We start from the raw sequence: 27055 nt of genomic DNA, 5'->3' as shown, positions 1-27055 counted from the left end.
TCAACAGATGGCACCGTCACCCATCTTACTCCAAAGGGTTTATTGAGACAAGTTTTCACATACAAGATGGGGGCAGAGGGGATAGGGGTTATAAACAGGAACCTGGAAGGGGACCGAGAGTGCACGGTAGAACCAAACAAGAGTGAAATAAATAGAGGAAAGAGTGGAGGCAGGGAGGAGACTGACTGAGACCATCACACAGTGATAACGTGGGTGGGGCAGCGCCATGAAAATCTCGTTATTTATACAGATATACAGGGAGTTCAGGGGGACCCAGGGGCCCCCTCCACCCTCCATGCCCCAGGGAGGGGCATAAGAAAGCCATCTCTGCCCATGGGCGACCCCGTGGGGCGCTGGGAGGGCTGCCCTAGGAGTCTTGGGCAATCCCTGGCCTGGAGGCCATGGTTAGTGTCTGGAAAGCAGTGGAGAGGGCCAGAGGGGAGGGGCAGCCAGGCCGGGGCTCAGCTCCGAGGCTTCTGGCTGCCACCCTTTCTCCCAGCACAGCTCCTGCCCAGGTCTGGGAGGATGGGGGATGGGGCAGCAGGAGCTCAAGGGGAGAACCTGGCACCTTCTGGAGTCTTGGAAAAAGTGATCCCTAAAGACACCCAGCCCTGGCTGTGCTGCCCTCTGGAAGGCAGCTCTGATACCAGGAGTGGCTGTCAGGGCACAGGGGGAAACCCCGAGGCCATCCTCAGGGGTGATTCCTGAAAGGGGCCCATCCCCAGGCTAAATGCTTGGGGAAGGCAGCCGTGGGGGAGGGATTCCTGGGGAAAGGGCCGTTAGCACCACCAGGCTCCACGGCAAACAGAGGCCAGGCCTCTGCACCTCCAGTGAGGCTGGGAGTCCCCTGCGGGAGAGAGAAGGGAGAGGAGACTGAGCCACCGCCTCTAGGGCACCTCTCAGGCCTCAGCCCCTCCCCTGCATGCCCAGGACTTCCCCAGTGATTCTCACAGGACGCCCGACTGGACTGCGGGGCTCAGCACACTCAGGAGTACCAGGCATGGACGTGTAGGGACTCAGGTTGCGGGGTTTCTGCCCTCACCTCAGCCCCACCTGCCCGGCCCCGCACCCTAGCCAGCGTGGCGGCCAGGGCAGGGCCAGGTGGGCATCATACGAAGACCTTGGCCAGGGCGTCGGCGCCAGCACTGGCAATGAGGGCCTTGCTGGGGTGGCAGGCGACGGCGTGGATGGCCTCCTCATGCTTCTTGCGGTGGGCTGTGATCTCCTGCACGCACGTTTTGTTGTCCAGGCTCCAAAGACGCAGGGAGCAGTCATGGCCTGAGCAGGGGTCGGGGGCAGAAGGGGTGGTCACCGGGCTCCTCGCCCAGACGCAGTCCTGGAACCCCTCACCTGGCCTTGTCCAAAGGCCTCAGGGGAAGTGGGGCTCAACTCTCCTCTCTCACCCTCTGTTCATCACCTCCTGAGGCCCACCCAAAGGAGAACCCTGGTCCCTTCCTGTCCACAGTCCATCTCGTTCCCCAGCATTTCCTGAGCAGCTACTGCACACTGAGCCCCGGGGCGGAGGGGCGGGCAGTGAACAAAACAGGCAACTCTCTCTGTCCCGCAGCCTTGACGCTGCAGCTGGGAGACAGGAAGAGAAAGAAGAAAGCAACCCAGCCGCTCAGTGTGAGGACAGAATGGCCCCAGGAGGAATGCAGGGAGCCTTCCAGGCAAAAGGACAGGTGGGAAAGGTCCTGAGGCAGGAGGCGGGGGTGGCCACAAGAGCGTGAGCAGGGGCTTGGGGAGAAGAGGGGAGAGGACAGCAGGCTAGGCAGGGCCCTGGTGAGGAGAGGTCTGATTTAGGGTCAAGAGGATCAGGCAGGGCAAAGGCTTAGCTCCCTCCACTGTCTAGTGGCCCCCAGAATAGAGCCCTGTCTGGGCACTGGGCTGGAGTTCACTGACCGGCCCCTCACCCACCAGAGGCTGCCAGCACAGGCCCAGAGGCAAAGCCCAGCCACAGCCTCCAACACCACAGCCTGCGCCTCTGTGCACACACACACTCACTGCTGCACTCACTGCAGGCCTCACCCTTCACCCCACAGCAACCTCCAGTCTCCTCCACCCACCTACATCCCATTCCATCCCTTCTAAGCACAGCCGCGTTGCTGGCCTCAATGCCCTTATCCAGAGACAGCAGGGTGGGAGCACAGAAGTCCCTGCAGGTACCCCCAGGTAGACCTGGACTGATGTTACGAAGCTTCAATGGCCAAGTTACAAAGCGTCAGGGCGTCAGGGCCCACATCTGTAAACTGGGGATCAAAGTACCAACCGCACAGGCTGCTTAGTGGCCGAATAAGACGATGCAGCTCCAGTGCCCCAGAGGAGTGCCCCAGTGGGCTGTGCTGCCCGCTATGGTCATCACTGTCATTCCCGCCCAGACCAGCTGCCCCCTGCCCTCTATGGTCACCACTGTCATTCCTGCCCAGACCAGCTTCCCCCAGCCCTGGCCCCCGGGCCCACTGAACACTCGCCTGGAGCCAGTGCCCAGGCCTCTTCCTCCCCTTCTCCCCAACCCTGGTGCAACTAGTGTGCCCAACTTACTTCCTGACATCAGGAATGCGCCATTGGGGTCCACGGCTAGGCAGGTGACTGCGTCCAGGTGTGCAACCATGGAGTGCACCAGCTTACCTGAGGCGAGAGGGGCGGGTGGCAGGTTTCCCTCCCGCTCTGAGCCTCGACTGAGAGAATGGAAGGACTGGAGGAGACGCTCCCAGAGCCTCCCACAGGGACACAAGCATCTCTGCTGCCTGCCTTTGGCCCTCCCCACCCACCGCGAGCACAAGGGGCTAGGCCTCACCTGTCCGATTGTCCAGGAAGCGGATGCCCCTGTCGTCATGGGCGGTGATAGTGAGAGGCTGGTTTGGATGACTCACCACTTGGTTGATCTGGGTTGGACCTGAAGGAAAAGGCAGGAAGAGGGAAGGCTGTCAAGGGGAAAATCAGGAAGACTGGAACAGAGGCACGAGTGCAGCGTGACAGCCCCACAGCAGCCTCTGCCTGGATGTCGAGGGGGACTGGGCGAGGGCACTCCCATCCCTGACCGCCGTGCTGGTTCTGCACAAGCAGCCCCTGGGCCCTGTTTTGGGGCTGGGGGAAGAGGAATAACAAACATGAACACATTCCGCCACTCTACCAAGAGGGCCTGACGGAGTGGCCTTGACACGCTCTCCCCACTCGGCCCCCCCAGTGCTCTGGCTGTGAGGGCGGGGGGCCCTCCACTGGGACCCGACTTCCTTCCTGCTCAGGGCCCGAGGGTACAGGGGAGTCATCTGAGCTGACTGGCAAGGGGTCACCAAAGCCCCAGGAGGAAGTGGTGCCCGCAAGACACTGAGACCAACTCCCTGAGCTGATGTCAGCCCCCTTACCGCTGCTGCCCCGGGACTCCAGCGTGAGGAGGGCACCACCAGCCTCCAGGTCATACAAGACAGTGTCGCCAGAGCGGAAGGAGGCCACGATGTGGGCAGGGTCGGTGCTGGTGAAGGCCACTGAGGTTGGGACCCCGTGCTCTGAGGGCACAGGGAAGAGAAGGCTGCTGAACGGACCCTCAGACCCAGCCCTGCCCCAGGGTGGGGGACTGTGGGTGGGAGGCCTGGGGCCTCAGCGGGAACCACTCTGATAGCCTCCAGCCCTGCATAGCTCCAGGGTAAGGTGCTGGGGCCCCCACTCAGGGCCCCACTCACCGCTGGCTGTGGGGAAGGTGCAGAGGCAGGCCGGGCTGCTGCTGCTGGGGTCCCAGATGCGGACAGTGCCGTCGGCGGAGCAGGAGGCCAGGCGCTGGGAAGCGGGACTGAAGGCCAGGCCCCACACGGCATCCCCGTGGCCCTCCAAGACGTGGCTCAGCACGCTTGGGTCTGCACCCACCACAGGGAGGAAATGGGCTGTGTCAGGGATGTCAGCTCCTCCCTGGACAGCCCAGAGCCCCAGCTCTGCCAAGCCCCAGGCGGCTGGGCTCCAATCACCCATGCACCCGCTTCACGCCTGCTGCCCCTTGGAACTGTCCACCACCAGGACAGCCTGGCAGCTGCTCACACTGCCCACTAGCTTTCCAAGGAAGGTTCTAGGGCTCCAGAAGGCAGGGATTTCCCTCTATTCATGGCTGTCTCCCCAAGCAGGGCCCAGAAACTGAGAACTCAATACAGAATTTTTTGGACTCCATTAAGGAAGAAGGAACAGTATGGTTCTGTCCCAGCCCTGGCCCAAGCAGTCTTTTCAGCCCGTGACCCAGTGCATGAGTTTGCCTGGTCTCTCCAAAGCCCCCTGGTCATTCAGAGGTCCAACCACTGCTTCCCTGGTCGCTGGAGTCCACACCAGCAGCTCTGGCCTGCTGACACTGAAAGTGTGGTGGTTAATGTGGCTGGGACCGACCCTGACCTTATGCAGGTGAGCCTGTTCTCTAAAGTCTGTCCTCCCCTTGAGAGGAGACAAAGACCTCTGAACTCTGCCCGGACAAGGTCGAGCACAGGGCCAGGTACATGATCAAGAGGAGGCAGAGCCGGGTGCAGTGGCTCACGCCTGTAATCCCAGCACTTTGGGAGGCCAAGGCAGGTGGATCACCTGAGGTCAGGAGTTCGAGACCAGCCTGGTCAACATGATGAAACCCCGTCTCTACCAAAAATACAAAAAATAGCTGGATACGGTGGTGCATGCCTGTAATTCCAGCTACTGAGGAGGCTGAGGCACGAGAATCACTTGAACCCAGGAGGCAGAGGTTGCGGTAAGCCAAGATCACACTACTGCATTCCAGCCTGGGCGATAAAGCGAGACTCTGTCTCCAAAAAAAAAAAAAAAAATTGTGGCAGAGAGCAGGAGGACAGATGTTGAACAGGAGTGACAGTCTGGTCACTTCCCTACTTAGGTCTTAGATGCTCCAAAGAGAAAGCCCCAACTCCCTCCAGCCTGGCCCAGCTAATTCCACCTTCTCTGCTTTCTCTGGACATGCCCTCCCCCTAACCACGCAGAGACGCTCGTGGATCCCCACACACAGAGCACACGGCATGGCAGAGCAGAGGCTGCCAGGGCCAGCCACGCCTGTGCATGGGCTGCTCCCAGCCTGGGCGGTCCCAGCTCTGCCTTCTGGACACCACCTCACATGATTCTCAGGCAGCTTCACCACCTCCTCCCACAGCCATCGTTCCCAGCCTGGCTGGCTCGTCCCTCAGCCACGCACTACATCGTGCTGCTCACAACACAGCAGATGGGGGAGCCATCACATGCACTCCCGAGGCCTGCAGTGTTGGGCAAGAAGTGGACGTGACGTGTGCGTGCGTGGAGGGGACGGCCAGGCCCCAGCGGATGTGAGGGGAAGGCAGGCGGCATTGTCCTCACCATAGCCATCGTAGGGATCCATGCTGAGGTCTGGAATCTTCCAACTGTGGATACAGGCATCTGCCCCTCCACTGTAGCAGTACTCACTGTTGCTGCCCATGGCCACAGCCAACACTGGGCCCCTGGAAGGGACAAAGATACGGAAAGGGGGATGAGACAAGCTCAGAGCCTCCCCTGGCCACAGGACCAAAGTTTCCTACTAGCATTCTTCAAGGATGGCCAAAAGGAATTCAGTGACTGGGGCTCTGGCCATGCTAGCTGGACAAGCTACCTGTCCCCTGCCCTCCCCCACCCCACCTCCATCTCCTCCCCTGAAGGGCTGTGCAGAGCACCAGCTGCCAGGGTATGTGAAAGTCAGCATGGAGCCCCAGGAGCCAGGGCTGTGTATATCATGGAGGGGCACGGGGACTCAGAGCCCCTGCTGTTCTGCCTCCTGCCATGTGCCTCCCGGGATGGCAGTGAGTGGGTCAGGGGTCAGGCTACGTTTAGGACGAAATTTCTAGCAGGCTCAGGGGCACCTCCCTACCTGTGAGCCCGGAAAGCATGGATAGGTTCCACGTCTAGAGCCGCATTCCTGTGGGATGATAGAGGAGCCTGATGTCACTGAGACCCTGTCACCCCCATCCCTAGATGCCCCTACCCGCGGCCGAGTTTGCTGCCCTCACTTCTTGGCTGTGACTGCCTTCTGCAGGTTCCAGAGCTTGAGCGTGCCGTCCTCGGAGGCGGTGAGCAGAGCCGACTGGCTGTGGTGGAAGGCCAGGGAACGAATGCCATCGTAGTGCGAGCGCAGGGTGAACTTGGGGTTCCATGTCTTCTTAAAAGCATCTTTGCTGTCAGACAGCTGGGGTTGGGGGGAGCCGCCTCAGTGTCTTTGCATCCATCCAGCAGTCATGCAGACACTGACACCCAGGGCTTGAGGCCCCCTCCCTTCCACCCAGATGACCCTGGCAGGAATGCCCTCAGAGCCTGGGCTCCAGCTGGGACCTCTCCCCTTCCTCTGCTGGGCGGAGTCTCCACACTCGCCCAACAAGTCCCCACACTGTGCTGGGCTCTGGAGAGACAAAGGTGAGCCTGACCCCTCAGGGTCTTGCAGTTGAGACGAAGGGGAATAAGGGACACAACTGGACCATCCCACAAGTGTGTGGGATCATAAGCCATGAGCAGGGCAATGAATTAAAGATGCGCAGGGAGACATCGGGCAGCCTGCCCTCCTCCCTGGGGGCCACCGAGGCTTTCCTGAGGAAGCACGAGCCAGCAGGACCTCACCAGATAAGGAGAGGGCCCTGGTGAGGGAAAGGGCCCGTGCAGAGGCCCTGAGGCACTGAGGCAGCAAGGATGGGCCCAGGCCTGAGAGGTCAGTGGTACAGGCTGCGGAAGCAAGGAGAGTGGCAGGGGATGAGGCAGGCACTGGGTGGTGAGCCCCGGAGGAATGCGCATTTCACACTAAGAAAAAGCCTGGGAGAAATGAGGAGCTGAGGAACTGTTTAGAGCAGGGGAACGCCATGGCTTGTTCCTGCCACCCCTGAAAGGCGCAGATTAGGGGCAGGTCAAAGTAGCCACAGACCAGGCGCAGTGGCTCATGCCTGTAATCCCAGAACTTTGGGAGGCCTAGGATGATCATTTGACCCCAGGAGTTCGAGACCAGCCTGGATAACATAGGAAGATCCTCTCTCAAGAAGCAAAAAAAAAAAAGTAGCCTCAGCGAGAGAGGTTGAGAGGCCAGGAAGTCCCAGAGGAGATGAGGGCATGGAGACCAGATACGTGACCTTGAAGGGAGAGGCAGTGCACAAGTGGGAGAGGTGTGGGGGCCTCTGTCCGCCATGTTGCACATGCCCTGAGGGACGGTGGGAGAGGTGTGGGGGCCTCTGTCCACCACGCTACATGTGCCCTGGTGCCGCTCACCCAGCGGGGGACCTGGAGAGGGCCAGGCTCAAGAGAGATGATGAGTAGAGTACCAGGCAAGCCTCAGCGCCATGCCCCAAGATGGGCTCCCAGCTGACATCCCTGCCTCAGCCATCCCTTCTGCCACAGTTCTTTAAGGCCAGAGGATCTGCTACTGAGTGGTTCACTCACCCCCTCCCCTAGCGGGGCTCAGAACACTGTTCTTCCCCAAGATGGAGTGACACCTTGAGGCGTGCAGAGGGACCCCATAGCATGCTCCACTTCTCAGGCCTCTGCTCTGACCCCACTTCCTGAATCTCACAGCAGTCACCCCCCACCCCCGAGCCTCGCTAGGGTCACCAACACTGGAGATCCCATTCTGTCACAGTAAAATGTGCACATGCACTCACACCAAAAGCTCCCAGCTGGCCAAAGGCTCCCAGATGCCCAGAGGCCCGTCCACATATCTCAGGCCTGGAACATTTCATTTCAGCCCAACTGCCCATTCATACGAGACTGGCCTGACTTGGCAGAGCAGGGCGTGGCTAGAGGTCATCTTCCTGCATCCCAAATTAAATCACCAGGGTGGGAGGGGCACTGAGTGGTGGAGCCATGGAACTATGATTAAGACACGGGCTCCAGAGTCTTCCAGGCCCTGCGCCTCGATGACCGCAGTCAAGTCCCTCCACTGTCTACATCTGCACCCCTCTGTGAAACAGCATGAGCAGGGCACGGGTGGCACCCAGTCAAAGCTTGCAGGGGCTAGCCCTGGGCACAATGCCCAATGGGGACAGTACGGGGGGCACCCAGAGAACTTACATCGCAGCTGAGGTCGTTGTCGTTGGTGACGGTGAGATCTGCCAAGTCCCCCAGGCTCACCTCCCCGCCCCCGATAGTGTCCATGATGAAGACGTCTGAGGAGAAGCCAAAGGAACCTGGTAGGGGGAGGGGAGGGAGGGGCAGAGAGGGCCAGGGAGAGAGAGAATGACAGAGAGAGGCAGAGAGAGATAAAGAGCGAGAGAGAGAGACAGGGAGAGGACAAGATGAAGAATCACAGCTGGAAAGAGACAGAGAGACAGACAGGGCAGGACAGACAAAAAGAGAGGGAGACAGACAGACAGACGAACTTTTGGGGCAGGGAGGCTGCAGACTGGAGGCTGGGCCTCGACCCTGAGGACACAGAAGCCCTGGGCTCAGCTCTGCAGCCTCCCTCTGCCATGGGCCCGCAGGACTGGGGCCAGGTGGGGGATGCCTCTTACCTTCGTGTGGCCGGGGCTGGGGTGTGCCAGGAGGCGGGCCGGTCACTTTTGGGGGCAGCCCATCCACATCACGCAGGTCAGCCAGAATGCCCTGGAGTTTGACCCGACGGCTTTCTGCAGGGTCAAGGCATAGGGCCGGAGTCACCCAGCAGTTCCAACCCAGTCTGGCATAGGTGACGCCTTCCCCACACTGAGGGCTCCCTGCCACTCTGGGGGGCTGTGAAGCTCTGGCCCCGGAGGGGGGAGGCGCATAGGCAGAGGAGAGGAGGTTGACTGGGCCCCTCCGTGGGGCAGTGGGCAGGTCACTGCCTTGCCTAGGCCTCAGGCCCCAGCCATCCATCCCACGTGACCTGAGAGCCCTCCTAGCTGGGAATCACAGGACAGGGAGGAAGACGTGGCCCTCCCACCTGCCTCTCCCCCACTGGGTCCTCATCCTGTTCTCTCCTTGAGGCCAGCCAGAGCTAGACGCCCGCCCTGGAGGGCTGGCAGCCCCACTTCAGGAAGAGCCAAGCCTGCCTGTGTCTCCACAGGGATTTTCCAGGGAAGGGGTGAGGGGCCGGCGCCATGGCCTGGGCCTCCTGCTCTCCTTGGCTACCCTGCTCTCAGGAAACATATCCGTCCGGTGGAGAGACCCTGCACAGGAAGCGGCTGCAGGCACCTGGGCCTGCTCCCACTCCCTCAGCGGGGAAGGCAAGCAGGAGCTGGCCAGAAAATCTCAGCTCACCCAGTTCATGGGGGCTCCCATCCACAGCGCACCGCCGAGGGTCTGGAGCCCCTTCCCCATCCTCTCCTGAGCCCAAGAAATCAAACTCATTGATAGCATCTTCGGAGTCGTCTTCCTCGTCCTCGTCTTCCATTTCGGGCACCAGAGCCTTGGATGGGAGCTGGGGCATGGAGAAAGCCAGACAAGTCAGGGGGCCTTTTGTCCACAGACTAAGCCTCCTCAATGCCTGGGAACAGATAAGCCGGGGCTCTGGGCCTGTCTCTGCTCATGGGGCTGCCTCAGCTGCTAGCCAGCTGCCCTGCAGCGCCCCCTGCTGGGCCTTGGACAGCTACTACCACTAGGGCCGGTTGGCCTGAAACCACCCTCACGCAGCCCTTGGCCTAGCCCTGGCTCAGCCTGCTCCAGTTCCCCAGGACGGTGCCTCGGAAGAAGAAAAGTCAGATAATGCAACAATCTGCCTATGGGGAGAGCAGATATGCACTGGTGTCCGTATGTGAATATATGGAGATGCAAACAAGTGAGGACGAATGGACCACAGCATTGCAGCCATAAACACAGCACTGGCTGCTGTGCTGGCACAAGAGCAAATTCCACTCACTGAACGAGCACTGACTACACCTCACAGACACGACTTAACCCCCAAATCTGTGAACAGCTACCGTAAACACTGTCATTATCATTCCCACATTACAGGCCAGGAGACAGGCTGAGTAGCGGGAACCCACTTGCCCCAGGTCACCAAGGTCAAGCTCTGCCCACCGTGAACTCCTCCAGGGCGTGGCTGGCCCCTTCCACATGTCAGCCCCCCAGGCTGAGTCTGGTGACATCTCTCGGGCAGCACTAAGGGGCCAGGCTCTGAACTGCATTGGGGCGGACCAGAGGGAAGGGACACGGAGAAGACCTAGGGCCAAGATTTATTCAACACTTGTAGAAAGAATGGGGAAGGGGAGGGTTTATAGACAGCATGCCCAGAAAGGCAGCAGCCGGGCTTAGGACTCCAGAGGAAACCACCACAGGTGCTCTGAGGGGCACACGAGTGGCAAGTGTGCTCCGCTAACAGTGCCTGAAACCTCCACCACTACCAAGTGCCACCAGCGCCACCGACTAACCCCTAATGAGCACTTGGGGGACGGCCACCGTGCAGCTGAGGGCTTCCTGGGCACCAGCTCATGCTAATTAGATCCTCAACAACCCAGACAAAGGGACTCAGCCCCATCTAAAGGGTGAGAAGACTGAAGCCAAGACAAAGAAGCATGGGCCTGAACTCACACAGCTGGACCAGGGCCGCCTGGGAGCCATGGCAGTCCCCTGGGTTCCCAGCTGGGCCTCGCTGGAGGGCTGCTGTGCGGAGACGGAGAGCCCTACCCAACCAGCCAGCCCCAAGGGTGTGGGCCTAAAGGGGTGCAAACACCACGGATGATTCCTGATAGAATGGGTGGAGGCGTGGAAAAGGACTAGAAATTCTCAGAGGGACAGGAAGGACCAAGCGTCTGGAGCAGGGGCCAGCATTTGAGACCCTGGACTCACAGCCCTCCTGCTCTTCCTCTAGACCTCCTGCAGTGCTGTGGCTCCGTGCACACCACTCCACTTGGAGTGTGACTCCGTGCTGAGCCACACTGGGACACTGGAGATGGAATGGAGGCCCAGACAGGCCCAGTCCCTCCCGGGGAGGGGTCAGGAGGGATACAGACCAGACAGGGAGGATCCCAGAGTGGCCAGGGCCAGGGAAGGGAGCCCAGGGTGAGTCAGAGAAGGCTTCCTGGAGGAGGGGGTGTCTGAGCTGAGTCTAAAGGAAGAAAGGAAGGGGACCCAGGCAAACGGACCGCTAATGGGAAGCCCGGGGCTCAGGGAAAGCTCCGAGGCCATCTCCCACAGGTCCCTCCTTCATGGGCACATGCCCCTGCCTCCACCACAACACGTCCTTTTGCACGTGTCTATTTACAAGGCCGCTGCTGGCCAGAAGCTCCTCCAGGCCAGGGCCTGTGTGTCTCTATATCCCTGCTGTCAGCACACACCGCAGCCCCTGAAGGCCCAAGTTGACTCTGGGAAGGGCCTCGATCAGGTCACACCCAGGCCAGGCTGTGCAGGGCACGGAGGAAGGGCTCACCTTCACACGCTGCTTCTTGTGCTGCACGCTGTCCAGCTCATCGTCCTCATCGCTGTCTTCGTCCTCGCAGTTCTGCAGGAAGGGGATCTGCCCCAGCACTGAGCCGCCCAAGCGCTCTTTGCCGTCTTTGCCTGCCGCGTTCCTGCCGAAGACAGCGGAGCAGAGGAGGCATGAGTCCTGCCAGGGGTCAAAGCTCAGATGGGAAAGTGCCTGCCCAGACTTGGTGGCCAGAGCTCAGACCCAGCTAACCCTCAAAGCCCCAAGCAGCCTTGACTCTGGTCACACACAGAGCCCTAACCCCAGCCTCTGCCCGACAAATGCTCATTCCAACTGCAAGCCTCACTCAGACCGCAAACGGAGCCTAGCTCCTCACTGACCACTGACCTGCGTTTCAGAGGGCCAGCCCCCAACCCTGGCCACAAATCTCCATCCTATGCTGAGTCAGAAGGAAAGCTGGATGAGAAAGTGCCACTGACTCAGCAGTCACCATTCCCACAGCCCAGTCAGACCACAAGAGCAGGTCAGGCAGGAGGCAAGCATGTCCTGCAGGAAAGAGGAAACGGCCATTCTACAAATGCTCGGCGAGGCACTGAAAGCCAGCCAGCCTCGCGCAGGGAGGGGCGCCGGCGATCCCTACTATCCAGGAGCCTGCACTATCCCCAGCAACAGATGGCACTCCTCCTTCCACCTCCTGGCTTCCAACTTCATGTCAAGTTATAGCAGAGGAGGTATTGACCCAGCCTGACTGCGGGAGAAGGCAGGGTGGAATTTGAAGTACAGATGGATGCAAAACGTTCCCCCTTTCTGCCATCAGCTTGATGCCCTGGAGGTCTTATCAACTGCCGGTTACCAATGGCTGCAGAGGCCACTGCAGATGTACCCTCTTGCCTCACAGGTGCCATCCCCAGAGCTCCACTCTTTCCGCAGAACACTCGCTGCACCCGCAGCAGGACACAGGACTCCGTTCTCACAGGCCTTCCTCCCACAACAACACTGACATGCTGCACGGGCTCAGCCTCCTTCTCTGCTTCCTCCTCCTGCTCCTCCCTCCAGCCTCTAAGCGGGAGAGCACCTGGGCAGTCCTCAGATCTCTTCTCTGCACCATCTACACTCACTCCTGCAGGCACTGCAGACGGCCATGGCTTTCCAGAGAATGCCCATGTGCTTGTTCAACTAGAGCTATGTTTAGGGCTCAAATGCCCCCGAGCTCCAGACGAGCTCTGCTTCTCCACGTGGAGGTAAACAGGCCCCTGTTCACACAACCTCGGCGGCCCCCAGAACCTCCACTCCCAGGCTTCCCCGTCTCAGAGGACGCTGCTCCAAAGGCTCACACCAAACCCTGAAGTCACTCGTCTCTTTTCCTCTCCCCTTAGCTGCAGTCCTTCAGTGTCGACTGCCCAAAGGCCTCTGGGGAGGATGACACCTCTCGCCTCGCCACCGCTAAGGTCCTTCAGCTCTGTCCAGGACAGGGACACCATCTCCTAAACTGGTCCCCCCCTCCCTCCTCTGTGACCCTCCTACAGCCCTTCCTTCTCGGAGTAGATCAGGTACGTCAGATTACATCACTCCCTTGCTCGAAACCACTGGCTTCCCACAACCCTGAGTTAAACCCAGACTCTATCCCAGCCCAAGGCCCTGAGTTACTGACTCCTAAGACCACAACTTCCCCATAGCCCACGCCTCGCTGTCTGCAGCCACGCCGGCCTCATGCTGCTTCTATGCAGGCTGCGCCTCTCCTGCCTCTGGACCTTGGGGTTCACTGTGCCCTCTGCCTAGCACATTCTCCTCCCAGCCACTCGTGTGGCTTACCCTCCATTTAATGCCCACAGAGGCCCTCCCTGCCCACCCCCCAGAGAGAAGCACGTATTGGCCCTGTGGTCTTCATCGTGCTTAGCATCACCTACGTGGCCTCACTTGTTCTGCTTAACTGACAACTGCTGATGACAATGAACAAGCCAGAGCTTCCTGAGGGTGGCGACCACGTGTACTCCACTCCCTGCTAGCAAGACACCCAGGGTCTGCCTTCGGTAGGCACCCCATGCGACTGAGGAGTGGGCAGGCCTGAGTGTCAGGACGGGGGCAGGGCTGGAGATGAGGCTGTGGGGAAGTGTGTGGAGGGTACCCAGAACGGAATCCAGGGAAATCCCAGCAGTAAAGGCACCGAGGGTTTCGGAACAAGGGAGCCCACGGCATACTCCAGGAGGAGGGGCCACCAGGGCACCCAGCGCCATCAGCTGATGCTCTGACCCTGGCCTTCACCAGCAGTCAGGAGGAACAGAGAGACACACCTGCCAGGCCCAAGGGCTTACCTCTTTATCTGCTCCTCGATCTGTTTCACCAGCAGTGACTCCCCGCCACTAAGCCCCACAGGGCCTGGTGGAGCCCTGGGGGTCCCTTCACTCGGCTCTACTGCCCCGTTGAGCTCCAGCGAACGGCCCAGCAGGGAACGGACGCGCTTGGACCGCATGTCGAGGATGGTGTCTGTGTAGCCCACCTCTTCCAGGTACCTGCAGGGGTGCAGAGCCATGCAGGTCAGACATCCCCCGGGCTTCTTCATGTACTGCAGGGGCCAATGCAAACTGAGACAACCTCGTTAAGGGGCCACTTAAGAGCATACGCCAAAATCTGACATAGGCACACCCTCGCTCCAGCTGTTCCCCGTCAAGGCTATTTCCAATGGAAGCCCTTGTTCACACACACAATGCTATGTGTGAGGGTGCTCCCTGCACTGCTGTATGGGGAAGCTGAAGCACAGGGACCAGCCTCAGCACCCACCGACAGGGGCTGTGTCAGCAAATGACTCATAGCGCTGCGAGGCAGGAGATCGACAGGGCAGAGCCTGAAGGGAAGCTGGCCACGGTAAACAGCAGAACGAAAACGCTAAGTTCTATGATCCACATGATGCCAATGTTTGTAGAAAAAAAACAAAAAGGCGTTAATGTGCATAAAGCTTACACCACACACAAACACACGTTTGTATTATGTCCCCCAAGAGGCCTAGAAAGATCCATAAAAAACGTAACAGCAGCGACCTCTGGAGAATGGGATTAGAGGCGTAAGAGGAACTTTTGCAACTTACTCTACTTACTTCTACAAATGAGCACTTATTACTTCTGCAATTTAAAAACTGAAGCCAGCTGGGGACTGGACTAAAAGTAAAAAAAGAAGAAGGAAAAAAGAACAAAAATCAATTTGGGGTATTTGCGGCTTCAAAATACAGAGACAACAGTCCCTTGCTAGTCCTCAGGAGGCTTCCTGGCCAGGAGGCCTTTGCTGTTCCCTGTCCCTTCGCAGCCCTGACCCTGCCTCTCCAATGTTAGGCTGCACACACCTGCATGTACGTCTCATCCTGTGCACCTGTGTGTGTCTGAGGCTCCTATCTCCCCACCAAGAGAGACAGGGAAGCATGGGGCTTTAAAACTCGGCACTGGGGGGCGGACTGCCTAAGATCCCACAAATTAACCATGCAACCTTGTGTAAACAGATCACCTCTCCGCATCCCACTTTTCTCATGAGGGGAATACTAGCATTATACCACACAGAGATCTCAGTGAGGAGCCAACAGGTGGAAAATGTTTAGCACAGTGCCAGGCACATAATAGGTACTTGGTAAGTGTAGCCTGTTAGTATTACTATTATTGTTTTAGGGTTATTGTTTGCACACACTTTAAGCTAGCAACCCCACTTCCAGATATCTAACTTGAGTAAATCAAGGATATGCACAAATGCCTTCCCGATTTTTATCACATTGTCTATAATACTAAAAAATTAAAAGTAACCTCGACAAAATATAAGGAACTGGCCATGGAGAGTTACGGTTATCTATATGACAGACATTATATGTTGGTTTTTTCCCTCCATAGGACCAAAGGAAGGAAATTATAAGGTCCTCAAAATGATGCAACATAACTAATTTATATGGAGAGATGTTCGCAACGCTTAATGGTGAAAACAAATCCCAGCTTTTATAAAATATATAAGCTGGGCTGGGCACGGTGGCTCACGCCTCTAATTTCAGCACTTTGGGAGACCACGGCAGGCGGATCACTTGAGCTCAGGTGTTCAAGACCAGCCTGGCCAACGTGGTAAAACCCTGTCTTTACTAAAAACACAAAAATTAGCCAGGTGTAGTGGCACACGCCTGTAATCCCAGGTACTTGGGAGGCTGAAACACGAGAATCACTTGAACCCATGAGGCAGAGGTTACAGTGAGCTGAGATTGTGCCACTGCACTCCAGTCTGGGTGAAAGAGCAAGACTCTGTCTCAAAACATTAAAAAATAATAAATAAATAAATAAATAAATAAATGAAATACATAAACTGAGCAGTGTGGCTCATGCCTGTTGTCCCAGCTACTCAGGAGGCTGAGGCAAGAAGATCTCTTGAGTTCAGGAGATCAAGGCTGCTGTGGGCTGTGACTGCACCACTGTACTCCAGCCTGGGTGACAGAGTGAGTTTATTAAGATAACAGAGGCAAAAATACACAGCCATGGAAGAAACTGAGACCATATATGGCAAAATGTTTATAGGGGTATGAAATTTCTTGAGCAGAGGAATTGTGAGTAATCTTTTTTTTCTTTCTGCTCTCTTATATTTTTAAAGTTTTCTAAAATGCACAAATCTCTTCAGCAATTAAAAACTAATAATTTGAGGCCAGGTGCAGTGGCTCACACCTGTAATCCCAGCACTTTGGGAGGCCGAGGCAGGCGGATCACCTGAGATCAGGGAGTTCAAGACCAGCCTGGCCAACATGGTGAAACCTTGTCTTTACTAAAAATACAAAATTAGCTGGGCATGGTGCTGCGTGCCTGTAATCCCAGCTACTAGGGAGGCTGAGGCAGGAGAATCGCTTGAACCCGGGAGGCAGAGGTTACAGTGAGTCGAGATCGCGCCATTGCACTCCAGCTTGGGCAACAAGAGCGAAACTCTGTCTCAAGTAATAATAATAATGTAATAATCTGGCCAGGTGCAGTGGCTCACGTCTGTAATCCCAGCACTTTGGGAGGCCGAGGCGGGAGGATCACTTGAGCTCAGGAGTCTGAGAACAGCCTGGCCAACATGGTGAAACCCTATCTCTACTAAAAAATACAAAAATTAGCTGGGCGTGATGGCACCTGCCTGTAATCCCAGTTACTCAGGAGGCTGAGGCAGGAGAATCGTTTGAGGTGGAGGGAGGCAGAGGTTGCAGTGAGCTGAGATCGTGCCACTGTACTGCAGCCTGGGTGACAGAGTGGAAACTGTCTCAAAAAATAATAATAAATAATAATAACATTAATAATTTTCTGGTTCAAACATGGTGAGTTACTGTGATCATTCACAGTCAATTACAAACCTACTTACAGATCTGCCCTCTCCCCACTTCTCACTACTGCATTTGATTAATTTTTTTTTTGAGACAGAGTTTCACTCTTGTTGCCCAGGCTGGAGTGCAATGGCGTGATCTCGGCTCACCGCAACCTCCGCCTCCCAGGTTCAAGCGATTCTCCTGCCTCAGCCTCCCGAGTAGCTGGGATTACAGGCATGCACCACCACGCCCAGCTAATTTTGTATTTTTGGAAGAGACGGGGTTTCTCCATGTTGGTCAGGCTGGTCTCGAACTCCCGACCTTGGGTGATCCACCTGCCTTGGCCTCCCAAAGTGCTGGGATTACAGGCATGAGCCACCGCACTGGCCTGATTAGTCTTTAAAAATCTAATTAACAAATAAAAAATAATTTAATATTACCCTTGGGGAATAAAAAGCCACACTTCATAAATCTTCACAAGGTATTGAAAAAAAAAAAACAAAGCCACAGGGCTCCTATGGCCACCGAGATTTAAAAAAAAAAAAAAAAAGAAAAAAAAGGCCACAAAGGGCTCCTATGGCCACTGAGATTAAAAAAAAAAATAAAAAAGCCACAGAGGCATTCAGGGACACATTCCAATGGGGGCGTTCCCATGTCCGCCTCCTGCAGTGCGTTTCCCTCCCTGTCCCCAGGCCAGGCTCCGCCCACAGAGCGAAGGCCACTCCAGCCATGGCGGGCTAAGATACTGATAGTTCAGCGTCCCCACTGGGTACACAAAAGGACTGTGGAGCCTTTGGACTTCTCTCTCAAGCCAAATGTGCCATGTGTCCCCAGCCCCACTCCCCAAGCACACTCACTGTCGGAGAAGCTGCCGCCCCTCCTTCCACACCAGCGGGCTGTTCTCCAGGGTGACCGATTCCACGGGGCCATTGGAGACTGGCGGGTGAGAGAACGGAGGCTGTCTTAGTCGGGCCACTGCCACCTACCCATCACCTCCTCCATCCTCCTCACCCCTCCAACCCAAATCGGTCACTGTCACGGGTCCTGTGGCGTCACTTCCTGAGTGTTGGAACCCTGCTCTCTTCCCCCACGTGGGGATGCCTCCTCCTTGAAGCGGTCCTCATCTCTAGGTCTCCTGACTGGTGGTTCCCCAAACTGGCCCCCGACAAGATAAGGGCTTTTTCTCAAAACTCTGGCGAGTTGTCATTTTCCTTCACAGAAAGCTGGCCTGGTTCTGAGAGTAGGGCTGACCGGGTTCAAGCCCGGCTCTGCCCCATCCCAGCTGTGTGACCCTGAGTTAGGGTAAGCGGTGTCAGTTTCGTCCTCTGAGAAATGAGCTTAATGATAACAGCATCTCCCTCTTGGGAGTGCTGGGAGGATGCAATGAGGTAATTTGCTTAGTATTTTATTCAAGTCTTTTCTGGGCATCTACGTCGTGCCTGGCTAGGGACCTGGGCTACCCGGGTCAACAAAGACCTGCCCCTGTGGAACTTCCGTTCCAGTGAGAAGAGCTGGCAGCAGGTAACGACCATCACTATCAGCTGAGCATACAAGGTCTTCTCAGCTTGCCTCAGCCAAGCTTCCCCTCACCCGGCCCGCCCTCCCACATCCTCTGCCCTACACCGTTTGCCCAGTCACAGTGACCGACTCCCTATCCTCTAACTCGTTCAGCGTGCGTCTCTGCATCTGTGCTGTCTCCCCTGACTCTCCTGCTGGGGAACAGAGTCATCTTTCAAGAAGCTTAGACTCTAAGGGACCAGAGGGGAGGAACCACATCTCCCGTGCTCTCTGCTGTATTCCTGATCTGTGATACAAAGCCTGTACCCCACAAATAAAGTCTTTTTGGATGAACGACTGAATGGCAACCCTGTTCAAACGCCACCTCCTCAGTGACGTCTTCCCCGGCTTTCCCGCACCGTCCCCAGCGCTCTATAAATAGTCCTGGCGCCCACTCCTTGCAAAGGGATCCCATGAGCTGCTCGTGTGTCTGCCTCTGTTGCACAGGGAGACGGCAAGCAGGACTGGCCCCCAGGGTCCAGCACAGGACCTGGCAGCCCATGGGGAGGACTCTGAGAGTGAGAATCCGCCCCTCCCCAGCCCCGGGGCCGATTCTGCCTTCTAAGGAGCAAAGTGAGAAAGAGGCACCCCATCTTCCTGCTTCTCCAGCACACATCGCGTCCACGGGAGGGCGCCGACCGCGCGAGCATCAGAGGGTGGGTACCTTGTTCTGACACATCTGCTTTCTTCTCCCCCTGGTTCAGGTCTGTACCAAACTTCAGTTTATGGTATTTGGCCCTAAAAGAGCAAATGGTTAATGAATAAGAGATGCGGGAGAGTAGACAGGGTCAGTAGTTACCTGAGGAATCCGGAATCCCAAACCCCAAATCACAGGGCCTCCCACAACTGGTCTCCTACCACTGAGGCTGAAGCATCCCCCACACCCCTGGCCTGGTGGAAGAGATCACTCCCTAGAGTCAGGCTACCTGAGTCCCCTAGTCTCAGGGGTCCTTGAAGAAACCATCAGCCCTTGAAACCCCAGTTCCTCGTCTGAAACAGGGCTAACAATACCCGTTAGGCTACGGGAAGGGGTAAGGGATAACCGAGGTAAGGACTGTACAATATTTGGCGCACAGTGGGCCACCAGCATCGTGAATACTGTTTCTGGTAGACGTCTAGCCGGAATCCCACCTACCCTATCTTGTTTCTCCCCTAGAACCTTATGGTACTGGAATGATGGAAAAGAATGTCGACCCCAAATCTCCCTCAGCTGGAAGGAGGTGTGGCTGGTGGCCTCCTGACACTGTGCTTGACATGGACCCAGAAGGCAGGCCCAGGGCAGGACGAAGGCTCACCTTTCCTGCTTCAGCGCATACTCTAGCATCTTGATCCGCCGCACCAGGTCTGTCTTCAGATTCTCCTGCCCTTTCCTCTCTCCCTGGAGGAAGGCCACCTGAGCCTGGGAGGGCACACAGGAGGCAAATGAAGACAACGGGGCTCAGGCTCACTGCCGGTGTGTCCGTCACTCATCCAGGCACAGTACCAGCCCACAGCCACCCCACAGTGATGGGCGGCAGCCACTTCCTCGGCACAAAGACCCCGAGCCAGGGTTCAGGAAGCACTGAGAGGACAGGCTGGATCTGTTTCCAAGGCCCCCTGCCACGTCATCCACAACGAGGGCCGAAGGGGAGCCCTTAAACCCTGAGATGACAATGGGGACAGCCTAGGCCTCACTTGCTGGCTGCTTTTGGAGGGAAGTCGGGTCAGGGATGGCAGTGGAGAGGAGGGTGGGCATTCACTGCCCTGGACTCCCCCCAACACCCTCTGGCAGGTGCTGTCCCTAAGGCTACTGGTGGAGGTGGTGTCCCACTATTCTTACCAGAGCATCTGTCTCTGGGAGGCGTGGGAAGCTACTTCTGGAGCTTTGGGACAAGAGTGGGTGGCTTGGCTCGGCTCCCGCTCCAATACAAAAGCTTTACAAGCCAAGCCCACTGTGGGACCAGCCATCCCACTGCATTCTGCCCAGGGTGTGAGAGAAATGTGCCACAGACACGACCCCGGGTTCCTGCCAAGCACTTCACACCGTCTGCTGGCTTGAGCTGCCCTGTCTGCTCCAGTCTGTCAACAAGTCATTTAGAGACACTGGGCCCACTGCCTTCCAGGCAGGATCCTGGCCTCTGACCATGGTCCAGAAGCCCTTGTGCCAAAGCCCTGGCCCAGGGCTCATCTCTGGCTTCTCCCCAAGCACCCCACCATTCCAGCCCAGAACAGCCAGAGCTCCAGGCCCAACTTAGACACTTACTCGCTACATGATCTTAGGCAGGTCATTGGCCTTCTCTGAGCCTCTATTTGCCCCTCCAGAAAATGAGACTCATAAGAGTGCCCTCCCCTCATGTGCTAGCTTCTGCTCAGTCCAAGGCCTGGCACAGAATAAAGGCTAACAAATGCCAGCTTCTACTTCTCTTATCACTTTTACTCTCCATGTACATTTTTTGCAAATCCAAAATGGGCCCAGTTCCTTACAGGAGGCAGGATCCCTTGGAGACCCCAGATCAAGTAGAAATGTCTGTTTCTACTTGATCTGTAGATCAATGAAATGGCCAGGCACAGTGGCTCACACCTATAATCCCAGCCCTTTGGGAGGTTGAGGTGGGCAGATGACTTAAGGTCAGGAGTTCGAGACCAGCCTGGGCAACATGGTGAAACCCCATCTCTACTAAAAATACAAAAAACTTAGCCAGGCGTGGTGGTACACACCTGAAGTCCCAGCTACTTGGGAGGCTGAGGCAGGAGACTCGCTTGAACCTGGGAGGTGGAGGTTGCAGTGAGCCAAGATCGTGCTACTGCACTCCAGCCTGGGTGACAGGTCGAGACTTTGTCTCAAAAAAAAAGAAATACATGTCACCAGTTACCTTATAGAAAAGAACCTCATCTGTCCGCTTCGAGAATGGGATTTTTTTTCCCCCTCTTAACACTTTTTACCAACACATATGTATATAAACATCCAAGGCCAGATGGGGAAACTACTTATCTGACATCAACATCTCTAAGGCGTTTCTGTCCTTCATGTATCTTCTCGGTCCCCCAAATCTACTCTCTGAATCACTGGAGAATGTGTGAGGAGAGGCGGACCGACCACCAAAGACAAGCTCTGACTTTCCTCCTCACTCTCTTCCCTGCCCTCCTGGGCTTTGGTGATTGATTCCTCAACCTCCCGGGGCAGTTCAGCCTGCTGGGAACCTACACCTTGGTCAACACCTGCCACTGTTTGGTGATTGCCCACACGCATGAGGTGCCCCAGTAAGGCACTGGGCAATAACAGAGGAGCCACGTGGTTCCTGCACCCACAGGGCTCAGTCCCGTGCAGGAGACAGACATGAGCAGCAGCTCACACGCAATGTGACTAGACCCCGTTGTGGGAGTGAAGGATGCTATGGGAGGAGGGACAAGAGGCGACAGTTCAGCTAAGGCCTGAAGCTGAAGAGAAGTTAGCCAGGGGAGGGAAGGGCCCTGCTGGCAGAGGACGGAGGCAAGAGCAGCACAGTGGGCTTAAGGAACTCTAAAAAGGCCAGGATGGCTGCTTCAGAATGTGTAAAAGGCTCAGGGAAGCCATGGAAGGGTTTTAAGTAGAGAGAGGTAACCGATTCGCATGTTACAAGGGCAGCCCCAGCTAAAACATGGAGAACTGACGAGGGAGCAGGAGAGCGGCAGAGCTGGACACAGAGACCCCCATCACAGATGAGGGCAGTCCCAGAAATCCCAGGACAGAACGGCAGTGGCCTGGACTAGGACGGGGGCACACTGGAGGTCTATCTGTGGGGGCGGGAGGCGGAGTCGGGCATCCCACCCAGACCTGTCACTGGTTGGGTTCCCCCTTCATCCCTCTGCTGCCTCATTGGGCCATGGTCTCCCTCCTCCTAATGAGGACGTAAGGGTCTCAGCCGCCCACTCTGCTTTGCTGTCCCTTTTCCAGTGCCTCTGGAAACAGAACCAGAAAGATGTGGTTGGAGCGTCTCAGGGAGGTGGAAACCCAACAAAAACGGGAAGCATCAGTGGCCAGTCCTTCCCTCGCTGCAGATGCCAGCAGTCCCCACTGGCTGCCTGGTCTGCAAGTGCCAAGGGCTGTGGTAGGCCTGAGGGTCAATCCGGGATCTGGAAGTGCCGCTCACCACTGCTCATCACACCCACCCACTGCCACTCCCTCTGGCCAGAGCCACAGAGCACGTGCCCCCAAAACCTTCTGATACCTGGCAGCTACTGCCTCTCCGCCCCTCCAGCTATTCCCAGCAAGGCAACATCTAAAGGCTTCGGAGGAGTCCTAGCAATTCAGTCCTCCCAGGAGCTGATGCCTCTCTGAATTCGCTGCTTCCTGTCCCAGCTCCCTGGGAGGAGTTCCCGTTTCGTGCCACCTAGCCCTGCATCTCCTAAGGGGCTCCTTCCCAAGCTTCAACAGCTGCTGGCAGGGATGAGCCCCCAGGAAGCCGGAGTGGGGAGGGGACAGCTCCGCACATTCTCTGCTGGCACCGCACTCACTGCAGCTCCCTGTCACTGCTCCTATACAAATCTCCAGTTCAGATCCCTCATTAAAATGTCCCTCCTATCCTCAAAAAGCTTCCCCTCGGCCGGGCGCGGTGGCTCAAGCTTGTAATCTCAGCACTTTGGGAGGCCGAGACGGGCGGATCACGAGGTCGGGAGATCGAGACCATCCTGGCTAACACGGTGAAACCCCGTCTCTACTAAAAAATACAAAAAAAACTAGCCGGGCGAGGTGGCGGGCTCCTGTAGTCCCAGCTACTCCGGAGGCTGAGGCAGGAGAATGGCGTAAACCCGGGAGGCGGAGCTTGCAGTGAGCTGAGATCCGGCCACAGCACTCCAGCCTGGGCGACAGAGCCAGACTCCGTCTCAAAAAAAAAAAAAAAAAAAGCTTCCCCTCTCAGAGTTGCCACAGAACAGGGGCAGAGCCACACAATCAACTACAGCTTTGCGGTCCCCTGCACGAACAAGCTTCCTCTGCCAGCCTGGAAGTTTCAGATGGGCAGAAACCGCATCACCTACTTCTCAGAATCCCCCACCTAGCAAATGCCTGCTCATTATCAGACTGAAGCTCCACCACCTTCCTGCTCCAAACTTACGGCGCCTACTGCCAGGACCTCCCGAGGGGCTGCCTTCCCTGCCATTCAACACACGTGTACTAAACAGGGTCGCACGGCAGGTCTTCTGCTAGGAGCAGCTGTATTAAGCTCTTCACAGAAAAGTTATTCAGAGTCCATCAGGAAAATCTGACACTGCCCAGGTCTTAAGGGATCTCACGGGGGAAGTCACACTGTCTGTTAGCGCTAAGCGTTCAAGTAAAGGTGTGTAAAAGAGGTGCCGCTGATGGGAGAGTAAACTGGTGGGTCAACATGGCAGAGTCAATCCCTGTTTCTTTTTCTTTTCTTTTTTTTTGAGATGGCATCTCGCTCTGTCACCCAGGCTGGAGTGCAGTGGTATGATCTCGGATCACTGCAACTTCCGCTTCCCGGGTACAAGTGATTCTCCTGCCTCAGCCTCCCGAGCAGCTGGGACTACAGGCGCCTGCCACCACATCTGACTAATTTTTGTATTTTTAGTAGAGACAGGGTTTCACCATACTGGCCATGCTGGTCTTGAACTCCAGACCTCGTGATCCACCTGCCTCAGCCTCCCAAAGTGCTGGGATTCCAGGCGCGAGCCACCGCGCCCAGCCCAATCACTGTTTCATAAACACATCCATTCTACTATTCCACTCATCTGTTCTGCTTCACACTCGCACATGAATAAGGGGTACTCACTGCAGCCATGTCTGATGGGGAGAAAAACTAGAAAAAATCTAAAAGTCCACCAACCAGGGTCACACTCAATCAGCTATGGTGTAAACATCCCATGGGACTCTATGCAGCTATGAAAAAGCGTAAGAAAGAGTTCTCTGTGCTGATATGAAAGAAAACCAAAACACATTATGTCACAGAATGATACATACAGCAGCAGTTCATCTATTACACAAACACAATAACTCTTTTCTCTCGGGAGAGAAGAGCAAGAAAGGGATGAAGAGAAGGAACTTTCCTTTTTCACTCACATATATATGTGTATACACACACACACACCCCTCTGAGATGTCTGAATTTTTACTAATGTAACAATAAAAGAAAACAAAAGTGCAAAGTGACAGTGCTGGCACCATGCCAGACACTAGTTCCTCTCAAACTCCAAGAAGGGTCATTAAGTGAGGGGATAAACATCTTTTCTCTCATCAGCCTCCAGGATGAGAAGATGGTGTGGTGGGTGCTGTGCAGTGCACTGGTGCAACATCCCAGAGGCTAAGATTCAGTCCAAGCTCTGCTATGACTGCTTGGGTGACCCTGGGGAGGCCACTACACCTGCCTGAACCAATTTTCTCAACTGTACTGGGTAGCAGAGAGGTACAGAACATGTGCTTAAAAGTCCACCGACGGTCGGGCATGGTGGCTTACACCTGTAATCACAGCACTTTGGGAGGCCGAGGCAGGTGGATCTCTGGCGGCCAGGAGTTCAAAACCAGCCTGACCAACGTGGCAAAACCCCCATCTCTACTAAAAATACAAAAATCAGCCAGGCGTGGTGGTGCACACCTGTAATCCCAGCTACTTGGGAGGCTGAGGCAGGAGAATTGCTTGCAACTGGGAGGTAGTGGTTGCAATGAGCCGAGATCATGCCACTGCACTCCAGCCTGGGTGACAGAGTGAGACTCTGTCTCAAAAGAAAAAAAAAAAAGGTCCACAGACAAGCCCTTCTGCTCATCTGCTGGGATCCTCGATAAATCACCCTCTCAAAACTTCCATTTCCTCGTGCTTTTTTTTTTAAAGGCAGGGGGAATATCCTTTACCCTCCCAGAAGGCCACAAGAATGAAATGACAGCTCGTATCTACAGTACTTGATACACAGCCCCAGACATGGTATGTGCTCACTAAATTGCAGCTGGTGCCGTTATTGCTGAGTGAGGTAATGACACTGCCTCTGCTACATCACGGGGCACTGAGAAGATCTGATGAGATGTATGCTGGGAAAGAGCTTCGGAAGTAGAGAGTGGGACACAAGTGAGAGCAGTTACATAAGGATTCTGCTCCCACCCCAGCTCCAAGCCTCAGCCACCACAAGTGAGGGCAGGGGGAGAGTTACTTGAGGTCTTTACTCATCCTATGAACAAAATGCAGTTTTTGTTGTTGTTGTTTTCTGAGATAGGATCTCACTCTTTCGCCCAGGCTGGAGTGCAGTGGTGCAATCATGGCTCACTGCAGCCTCAACCTCCGGGGTTCAAGCAATCCTCCCACCTCAGCCTCCTGAGTAGCTGGGACTACAGGTACACATCACCACGCCCGGCTAATTTTTGTACTTTTTTGTAGAGATGAGGTCTTGCTATGTTGGCCAGGCTGGCCTGGAACTCCTGGGCTCAAGGGATCCTCCCACCTCAGCCTCCCTAAGTGCTGGGATTACAGGCATGAACCACCGCACCCCATCCCTACCGACAAAATTCTCATCAGTTATTTATTTGGGTGCCAGCTTCCACTAGATAGAAAACGGCAAATCAGAAGGGGAAACGTGGGCTGCTACAAGGAATACTAGCAGAAAAGTACTGACAATTTCTGCTAATAATAACCCAGTCCAAGAATCTTCAGACTTCCAGTGGGCCATTCCTGATCCCTTCAAATCCGGACATCTCCATGATCCTCCAGTCACTGCCAATGGACCTGATGTTCCACGAGGTCACAAACCCCAGCCGAACTCTTCAGACTCTTCCACACATCAGCCCGGAGCATATCCCTGTCCCAAGCTACCCCACAAACCATGGGGTCTTTTCCCAGGACTTCCACAAACATATCTCCTTCCCCCCAACCCCACCCTACCCCCGTTCTCTCTGAGATGCCTCCTCATGTTGCCTTCGGGCTCTACAAAATTCTCCCCCCTAAAGCATCACCCCAGGGTAACACCTAACTCGTCCTCATTGGCACCATCCCAGGACCCTCACCTCCATACTGGACATGCCCGACACCCCCACACTCCAGTTCAGGGTTCTCTTCCTACATCCTACACACACGTCCCATCTCAGTGCCATCGCGCCCACTCCTGCACACCCCCAAGTGGAACGTCCACTCTCAAGTTCTCCCACCCAGGCTCCTAGGGTACATCTCCTGTTCTGTCCACACTTCCACTCCAAAGATCCCTTCCCTGCACTCTGCAGCCACACATGCCCGGGATCCCCAAAGTTTCCCCTAAGAGGGAAAGCCACACACCTTCATCCTGGACCCCTCGAAACTCTCTTCCCACCTCTCGGGTCCTTACACAGCCACCCTTCCGTGCCCACTGTCCAGTCGTCCCGAAACACACCCATCTCAGGCTCCCGGACTTCCTCTCCCTAACTCCTCCCGGTTCCCGGTCTGGATCCGCTCTTTCCCAGCGTGTCCCAAGTCCCCCCTCGGACGCTTCTACTTCCCACCTGCACCTGGCTAGGGCCGGGGTCGGGGGTCCCTCTGCGCCCGCCGAGCTTCTGCTCACTCCCACAGGAGACCACTCAGGTCTTTCCCAGACCCCTCCAGCTCCTCTCCACACCCTTTCCCGAGTTCTCTTGGGCTCCCCTCTAGGGCCCGAGTCGCCTCTCTCAGGAGCCCCGCGGCCGGCGCGCTCAGTTCCAGTCCCAGTCCCACTCCCAGCCAGTTCTGGTACCTCGGCCGCTCTCTCTCGGCCGGTCCCGGTGATCCCTCCCACCCCCGGTCCCTCCACTCCCACCTCGGGCCGTCCCGGTCCCCTCCCACCCGGGGTGCCCTCAGGACACCCCTCGGACGGCCCCTCACTCGCCCTCCGGGACCGTCGCGGTCCCCTCCCGCCCCCTCCCGGCCGTCCCGGCGGCCATTGCTCCAAGATGGCGGCGGCGGCGGCGGCGGCGGGTGAGGCCGGGCCGGGCCGGGCCGGGCCGGGTGGGGGGT

At 56.5% G+C, this 27055-nt stretch overlaps 2 protein-coding genes across 5 annotated transcripts in view; one reads left to right on the top strand and one right to left on the bottom strand.

Annotated features, from left to right (window-relative positions):
- Nucleotides 1-21: 21 nt before the first annotated feature.
- Nucleotides 22-27055, bottom strand: part of STRN4 (striatin 4) — a 27385-nt gene continuing 351 nt past the window's right edge. The window contains exons 2-18 of one of the 3 annotated variants that reach the window (XR_002519003.2): nt 19433-19536; nt 18802-18875; nt 17438-17516; nt 13606-13803; nt 11297-11438; nt 9190-9349; nt 8466-8579; nt 8026-8141; nt 5991-6166; nt 5852-5899; nt 5326-5447; nt 3681-3851; nt 3366-3506; nt 2798-2896; nt 2542-2628; nt 1043-1278; nt 22-847 (exon numbers count right to left, since the gene is read on the bottom strand). Coding sequence is in view for 1 of the 3 variants with exons in the window: in XM_021931226.2 (XP_021786918.1) it covers nt 1109-1278; nt 2542-2628; nt 2798-2896; nt 3366-3506; nt 3681-3851; nt 5326-5447; nt 5852-5899; nt 5991-6166; nt 8026-8141; nt 8466-8579; nt 9190-9349; nt 11297-11438; nt 13606-13803; nt 17438-17516; nt 18802-18875; nt 19433-19536 (2001 nt within the window). In the remaining 2 variants the exon portion in view is untranslated. Of the gene's footprint in view, nt 1279-2541; nt 2629-2797; nt 2897-3365; nt 3507-3680; nt 3852-5325; nt 5448-5851; nt 5900-5990; nt 6167-8025; nt 8142-8465; nt 8580-9189; nt 9350-11296; nt 11439-13605; nt 13804-17437; nt 17517-18801; nt 18876-19432; nt 19537-27055 lie in introns of all 3 variants that reach the window. The other 2 variants (XR_002519004.2, XM_021931226.2) reach the window with 2 other exon arrangements.
- Nucleotides 26946-27055, top strand: part of FKRP (fukutin related protein) — a 12726-nt gene continuing 12616 nt past the window's right edge. Inside the window, exon 1 of one of the 2 annotated variants that reach the window (XM_031659129.1) lies at nt 26946-27016. The gene's annotated coding sequence lies outside the window, so the exon portion shown is untranslated. The remainder of the gene's footprint in view (nt 27017-27055) is intronic. The other variant, XM_031659127.1, reaches the window with a different exon arrangement.

The sequence above is a fragment of the Papio anubis genome, chromosome 20 (assembly GCF_008728515.1).
Source record: "Papio anubis isolate 15944 chromosome 20, Panubis1.0, whole genome shotgun sequence".
NCBI classification, from domain to species: domain Eukaryota; kingdom Metazoa; phylum Chordata; class Mammalia; order Primates; family Cercopithecidae; genus Papio; species Papio anubis.
This window is presented reverse-complemented; position numbering and strand designations above follow the sequence as displayed.